General features: G+C 40.1%; 1 protein-coding gene across 1 annotated transcript in view; it reads left to right on the top strand.

Annotated features, from left to right (window-relative positions):
• Window positions 1-129: 129 nt before the first annotated feature.
• tmem145 (transmembrane protein 145) overlaps window positions 130-8,190 on the top strand; it is a 59,229-nt gene continuing 51,168 nt past the window's right edge. The window contains exon 1 of the mRNA XM_033980518.2: window positions 130-587. Within this exon, the coding sequence (XP_033836409.1) occupies window positions 174-587 (414 nt within the window). The 5' untranslated portion in view covers window positions 130-173. The remainder of the gene's footprint in view (window positions 588-8,190) is intronic.

Genomic DNA, 8,190 nt, shown 5'->3' with positions numbered 1-8,190 from the left:
TAAACATGAGTCAGTCTTGAAACTAGAATTCCACAGAGAGCAAACCTTTTCCCTGGGACTGAAGCACATACATTCAACTTACAGACACTTGGTTTGGAGGTAGTTGAGTGAATGTTGCCTCTCTGAGTGCTGTATCATTCTGTGCGAGAGCCAGACTCATCTACGTGTGTCTGATGAGGTTCATTAAATGTTTGACCTCTGATGAAAACATGACTGTAATCCCTGATGGCATTTTTAACATGTACGTGCCGCATCTCCAAGGCACGAGCACAAACGTGTGCGCGCATGTGTGCCTCTGTATCAGAATAACCGGGGCCACGGTACGTCCATTAACGGGGGACAGCGACGTGAACGCGCGGGCTCTCTCTCTTGCGCGTTCCCGACTCCCGTCTCATCCCGTGCTCGATGCGCGCCTCCTCTCGAGGAGTCGAGGTGCAGTCGGAGCCCAGACGAGCGACAGCGGGGGACAGGGAAAGATGGAGGGGAGGCTCGGGGAGAGACTCCTGTGGCTGACCGTGCTGTCCTGCGTCCTCTGTGTGGATTTAGCCCTCGGCAAATATGTCAAAGGCATCGTGGACACGAAAGAGGTGAGTGTGGTGAGACTCCCTTCAGAATGTGGCGCTTGCGACAGTGCTACTGACACTGAGGACACTACTGCGCATTTGCTCGCAGGTGTCCGCGGTGAATTGTACGCAAGGAGATGAAAGGACTCAAAGCAGCAGCGTGCACTAACATTAGGCTAATGTATGTCTCATGCCAGGCTCTGTCCTCCTAATGCGCGCGTCTGCATGCATTTGGGTGACGTATTATGATCCCCTCATTTCCGTCGGCTGTTGTACAGATGTGTGGCGTGGATCCCGTAAATAAAGTGACGCGGTAAAGTGTGAAGAATCGCTCGTTTGTGCCTGTGGGACAGTGTGCTGTGGCGGTCTCTGTGCGGTCTCTTTGGGGGTTGTCTTACAGGTGTGCGTCATGTGCTGTGGCGGACAGAGGCTTGTTTTGAGGCGGCTTGATGCACGCCGCTGCTCACCGTTTTCTGGGGCTCTCACCCATCAGCGCTGACATCACTGCAGGACTGACACATCCACTTCAAATATTGTCAGTGCTGGAAGATGTGCTGTCTCGCCAATGTCATGAGTTTGGGTGTCAAGTTAGATCAGAAAATGGCATTCTTTCGAAGCGCCGGTGTTTGGAATTTAAAATAACTTTTCCCCTCCTTTGGCCAGTCTTTCAGTTGTTGTTACAGTTTTGTCCATGTAAGAGAATTGTCCCTTGATCTATTACGCAGTTGAACCTCTCTTACTATGGATGTAGTTTTCCAAAACCTCATCAAGTCTGATATTAATGTCTTAGTTTAATAGGTTTAATGACATTCTAGCGTTCATGAAGTGCACATAGGCATTTTGTTTGCACATAAGGGTAACCAAACTATTAAACGGTCTTAAAGCCTATTAAATTGAAATGAAGGAACCCACTAATACCAAAAATATCTCCTTAAACATAATACAATTTTCTTCATAGCCTATTTAGTCCCATGTAAGGTAGTGATGTGGCTCAGGACAGATGAAGCCAGGCAGAAGTGCTCACACATCCATCACCTGTGTGGAATGCCCTTGAACACAGCCCCAGTCCCCACCTGCTCCAGTGTGCTGCTGCCAATTGGTCGCATTGGGTCTGGTCCAAGTGCACATCAACTTTTTAAAAGCTCTGCAGTAAATAAGAGTGGAGTTAAGCCTACACCACCTGAATATGTTTATGTGTAGGCTAGAAACAACAAAAATATAATTCCTATATGGGCAGAAGAAATCGAATCAACAGTATTTTATTGAAATTTTTTGTTTAACTATTGAAGCAAAATATGAGAATATAATTGTCTATTTTTTATTTATTTATTTATTTATTTTTTGCCACCACTCACTGCTTTTAACATAAGGCCTAGTTTTGGACAGAGACTTGGGTTCAGATTCATATGGTGAATGTATGGGTCATTTTTATGGGATGCTAAGAAATCTTAAAATTGTCTGTTAACCTGAATTGTAGAAGTTTTGGTTTGGAATGGAGTTCAGATTTTGGTCAAATGTCTCTTCTGTCTTCGCTCATAAGCTGTAGTATTAAATGTCATATTCTTGTTTTCCATAAGACAAAAAGACAAAAAAATGTTATCAATCAAAATTAGGAATATGATTCATAGTTTTCCAATATCCCCCAGCGTACTTGTTGTAAGATGATTAATTGGGTCACACAAGGTTACCTTTGGAGTTGTTGCTTGGTTCTCAGAAAAGGCGCCTGATACAAAACATTGTAGTAAATGCACACGCAACAGATTCCCTCATCAAAAATATGCCTGGAGAGATATTAGATATCATTCATGAATGTTTCAGTAATTTTGCAGTCTCTCCCAGGGCCTATTCGAACCCTCATTACAGTTACGAGTCTGTCCAATTCTCAACCCAAGAGCCTATGCCGTCCATGCTCCCACATGATGATTCTCCATAAATATACAAAAGCATAATACAAAAACTGTACACAACAACTTGACAAACCTGATGTGATGTCCTGTAGTTTCATTAGCGGGATGCACGCTGATTGTGTTGCGAGTGTCTAAAATGAAAGTGAAACATGTTAATATGTTTTCAAAACAATCAAAGGTAACACGGTGGTCTAAATATGTTATGTGTTAGCAGTTAATATCCCATAGACAGGAATAAACAGGAATAAATGGGAATAAATTACAGTGGTCTTTTTACAGCTGCATAATGTGTTGGCAAAAAAACCTAATTGGTGAAATTTATTCCAACCAAATCTCTGTATGGAGAAAACACTTATCTTTTATTCAATCTTGTCAATTTTCTCTGTGCTCCAGTAGTGAATAATCTGGCTTACTGTGCAAAACAAAGGGGGCTGAATGACACAAGGCTGCAGCAGAGGTGACATATTGATGGTGCAAGTACAGTTAAACACATCCGTCTAGTCCAAGGTTACCTCTCTGTCCTCTCTCTCCCTCTCACACACAAAAACAGGCTGTGTTCTATGTATACAAGACCTGTAACTCGACAAATGTACCCTAATTATCCACCCCAGCAAGGATGAGTGGTTAAAATGGTGGTTGTGTCCGATACATTGATGTAATCAAGGGTATCCCGAGGCAAAGGCAAAGTAGAGTTGCTAACTGTGTGATCGAGGTGGTACACAATTGGCTCAAGAGGCCCATGGCACGCACTGAAAAATGTGCCTGTGTGGAGTTGGTTTAAGGTCAGGAAAAGGCAGAGGATCAAATGGGAACTACAAGACATCGAGGAAAGTGAGAAGGAAATAGTCAATGATGCCACCCTTGTTGATGTTAAATATTTACAAAGTCCAAAAGTTGAGCTATTGTGGCAGAATTTGTCCAGGCTGTGTTTCATGACCAATAGGAACAGTGGGTGGGGAAAATGTCTGTGTTTGTGCATGGAGCTTTAATAAACAGAGAAGTACTGAATCAAATCAACAAAATATTATTACAGGTATCGGCTACAATTTCTTCTTTCTTATCCAGTAGTATTAGTTGAAGTAGTAGCACTGGGGTATATGTGGGTTTCAGCTTCTTTTTATAGAACATTTTGTTGACTTTTTTCCCATTCAAAAGATATGTTTCGTTTTAACTTGTTAATCACTATGGCAACCAACGCTTTTAACGCTTTCTTATTCTGACATGCATCAAATGGTAGTTTCAATAAATGTCGATCCTATAATAATGACTTAAAAAAAAAAAAAAAAAGTTAAATTACGTAAATTGTTTATTCGTCAGTGTGATATCAAAAAATTAAAAAAAAGTCCATAAAACTTTATACTACTTGTGTTTAGTATGGTCACAATACTAACATTTCAAACCATAACTTACCATATACCATAACTTGATACCAGTTTTGGTACCACAGTCATAATAAGCACACAACAGGTTTTTTAAGATGTAATTTGTAATAATAGTTTCTTTAGCATTACCCTGTGATCTACTAGTTCTGATTTGGATCAAGATCATTCTACAAAGGGATGGGTCAAGATCTCATGCCACGAGAACTAATGAGACTAACCCAAGATTGTGCCCATATGTGGAAAATGATCTTGTGAGATTTTATTCCACCTCTTGAGAAACAGTAGTTCAAAAAAGCAACAAAAAAGAAATTAATAAAATAAGTCAAAAATTGGAGGTCAAAAATTGTGAACTGGATTTAACCTTTTTTATCATAAATGATGTCAAATCCTTGTCTAGTACTTGTTGATCCAACCTCACTGGGAGCACATGTGAAGTGCGATACAACCACTCCAACTCCAACACCCATCTGGGGTACAGCGTCCTAATCTTTGCAGCTTGTTTGAGAAAGGAGCGGGTGATGAATAGTGAAACGTATTTTGTGTCAGACGAAATGTTTGCAGGGGTAATAAAAAATCATGGATTGCAACCAAAATCTCTCATTTTTATTTTGTAGAATTAATTATAATGAACAGATGCCCTTGGACGTGTTCTCATATAAAATTCAACACCTGAAGACCGCAAATTGGGTTGTTCCCTGTGAAATCAGCAATCCAGGTTAAGCTGTGATAGATTGATAGAGGTCCTGAAAACGGAAGATTTCTGGATTCTTCATGTTTTAATTATTTTTCCTCTTCTCTGGCTGTGAGTGCTGGTAAATTTTTAACAGCTTTTTCCAAACAAGCTTTCAAAGTTACTCTAAAGTCATGGGCTCTATGCAGTGTAGAGTATCCTGAATCCGTTCAGCTGCATGTCTTTTTTATGAGCCCATTGAAAGGAGATACTGGCTGTGTGTGAACGTAGACGCCTGACTATGTGGAGGAATGCCTTTAAGCCCCCATACTCTCTTTGTATCGTCTATTTAGTGAGCCAACAGTGAAGAAGAGATATCATGAATTGTACAGTGCTGCGATAATGGACAAAATGAATGATTTGCAAAAAGGTGTAGAAAAATGCAATTGTGATCTAATCCATGTTGTGATATGCCATTTTGGTGACATTTTATGATTCAGTGCTTTGACGTTTAATTCAGCTCAATGTTCACACAATTTTCCCACCCACTTCACTCATTGGTCAGTTTCCATTGGGTTTTGGGTGAGTGACAAGCAGCTTTAACCAATCACAATGAACTGTGAATTCTTACATGCTAAACCATGCTTTTTGAGCAGGGTCACCTCTACTTGTCTGACCCGTCACCTTGTCTCCGGGAGATAGAGAAGTTTAATGCCATATTGTGGAACATTCCAGGCAAAGTAATAACATTTGTGATTCTCCATAGAGACAAATAGGTTGCAGACCCTCCACCAAAAAGTGACATAATCCTTTAAACAATGATCTGTCATGTGATTTTTATATTAGTTCAATTCAATAAAACTCAATTCATCTTTATTCCGGGCTCATGGTCCATTTTTAAAACAGACAAGGACAATGACAATACAAACAGTAAACATTTATATTTTAAAAAGACAAGCAGAGCAGTGTCTCCACATCTTGGACTGATAACGTATTGCACTGTTTGTGGGTGACATTATTATTTCATTTTCTGCCTTATTCAGACTGCAAATATAACTGTACATTAAAGTTCTTAGTACACCTTGTAGTCTAATCTAATCCAAATCTGCTTTAGTGATGGCTTAGACCTGGTTTACGTATAATTTTACTTCTGTTTTTGTGCTAGTTTCAATTGCAATCTCCGGAGCCATGTCCATTTCTCTGTATTCTAACCAAACTGAAATTACTTTGTGTATTGCAACGTGTTTACGCGTCTGGGTGCATTGTGTAACAGTGACTAATGAATCATTGAGAGGCCCAGCGGTCCGGGGGTGACTCGACTATAGCTGATTGGTAATTAATTGTTAATGAAGCTTAGCGAGAAACTACAAGGATCTGGGGAAGAAAAAGACAGAATGCTTTAGTGAAATAAAAAGCCTTGAAGTGCAAAAGACTGAGCAAATGGAGAGACAGAGAAGGGGAAGTTAGCGGACACCACGTCAGGAAGATTCTGTTGATTAACCCTCTATCACACTTGATTTTTGACTTTTGTTTCTTGCATAACGTCTTGGAGTGTTTTAACATTTTCCCATCAATCTTTAAATTTTAGCCTTTTCTAATTTATGCTAGTGAAAATACTGCCTTTGTGGGAGCTCCTGCACAAAAATGATCCATTGACATCCATAATAATCACATTTTTTTTATTACTTACCATTGTACAAAGTGTAAAGCATACAATACCTCATTTCTATGTATTTCCTGAACCCTCTGACTTCAAATTATTGTGCTGGCATAATTTTTAAATGATAAAGTAATTTTTACCTTATATGGTAAGTGATTGAAATGCATCTAATTTTGCATTGGGAGGACATTAGCACTAGCCCCTCCCATCAGGGCTCCATGACATCAGGTGTGTGTGTGATTGTTTGTGGAGCTACAGGAGTCAGTGACAGTATTTGACTTAATACCATATATTTGTAAGAACAGCAGAGATACAGAATCAGCTATGCAAGTCCTAAACCTGCTCATTCATACACTATAATATATGGAAAATATCACACTATTTTTTTATGTCTAAAACCTTACAGTTTTGTTTGGGTAGGTGAGTCGCTTTACCGGTCAATCTACGTTCCTACCCTCACCTATGGTCATGAGCTCTGGGTAATGGCCGAAAGGACAAGATCGTTGATACAAGCTGCCGAAATGGGTTTCCTCCGCAGGGTGGCTGGGCACACCCTTAGGGATAGGGTGAGGAACTCAGTCACACAGGAAGAGCTTGGAGTAGAGCCGCTGCTCCTACACGTCGAGAGGAGCCAGCTGTGGTGGCTCGGGCATCTGCTCAGGATGCCTCCTGGACGCCTCCCTAGGGAGGTGTTCTGGGCATGTCCCACCGGGAGGACACCCCGGGGAAGACCCAGGACACGCTGGAGGGACTATGTCTCTCGGCTGGCCTGGGAACGCCTTGGGGTCCCACCGGAGGAGCTGGAGGATGTGTCTGGGGTGAGGGAAGTCTTGGAGTCCCTGCTTAGACTGCTGCCCCCGCGACCGGGCCCCGGATAAGCTGAAGAAAATGGATGGATGGATGGATGGATAGGTGAGTCGCTCTGAAATTCGTGTCTAGGAAGTGTTTTTAAACACTAGTTTTTGATGTGGTAATTGTAAGATCTAGGTACATATGCAGGGGAAACATCAGTATAAAATGTATGATCAGAAATACACTGGGACTGAAGGTGGGACTGGAGGTTCCACAGTGGGAGCAACAGTGGCTGTAGTACATATTGTCCTTAGGCAAGACACTTGACCCACGTTTACTAGTTTAAATATGATGTGCAACTGATTGGTGGTGGTCGGTGGGGCTGGGGGCACATGTTGGTGTAAAAATATACATGACAAGTCCCCCACAGTTACATATATGATGTTTACATCATGATTTTATATGAGCTTCAGTGGGGAAAGTAGCCTTTTGTTTGCATTTCCCTAAATATCCAAGGAATTATGTAAACTAGTAACTAGTAAAATAGTACTTCAGAGCATGTTTTAGAATGTCTTATTACAGCAGGTTGAAGTGATTTGAATGGTTTCCAGTGGGCACAATTTTGTACATAGTTCCCACAATGTGTATTTTTGACTCTGCCAAAAAACTATCAGTGCATATTAATAACTGTCACTGCTAATCTCTCACATACACCAGGCTGAAATAACCAGCCAAAAAATAGTTCACTTTTTTGATATGTGATACTATGAAATACAGTGACTTTATGACATAATATTGGCAATAAAAGGTTTAAAAATATTTCACAATAATAAATTTAAAAATATGAATCATAAGGTGAGATCTTGATTGAACCAATAATAATAATAATTTTTTTTAAAGAGATACGAATCCTCTTTTTTTTTTTACAGCCAAATATATTTCAGGTGTACAAAATGTGCTTAACTCCCACAATGTGACTTTTGTATGAAATTGACCACTGCCAAAAGATTAATGCTTACAAAATTATGGCTGAACTTTTACATACATCAGGCTCTTAAAATGGAACATTAAAAAAATACAGTTTGTATTAAGCATATGGAAGATATTTCATATTGTGATTTTTGGAGTATGAAATGCTATAAAATGATATGACAGAAAGTCAGACATTTAGGGTTTAAAAATATGAAAATACGCATTCTAAAATATAAATCAATAA

Source organism: Periophthalmus magnuspinnatus, chromosome 16 (genome assembly GCF_009829125.3).
Source record: "Periophthalmus magnuspinnatus isolate fPerMag1 chromosome 16, fPerMag1.2.pri, whole genome shotgun sequence".
Lineage (NCBI taxonomy): Eukaryota > Metazoa > Chordata > Actinopteri > Gobiiformes > Gobiidae > Periophthalmus > Periophthalmus magnuspinnatus.
This window is presented reverse-complemented; position numbering and strand designations above follow the sequence as displayed.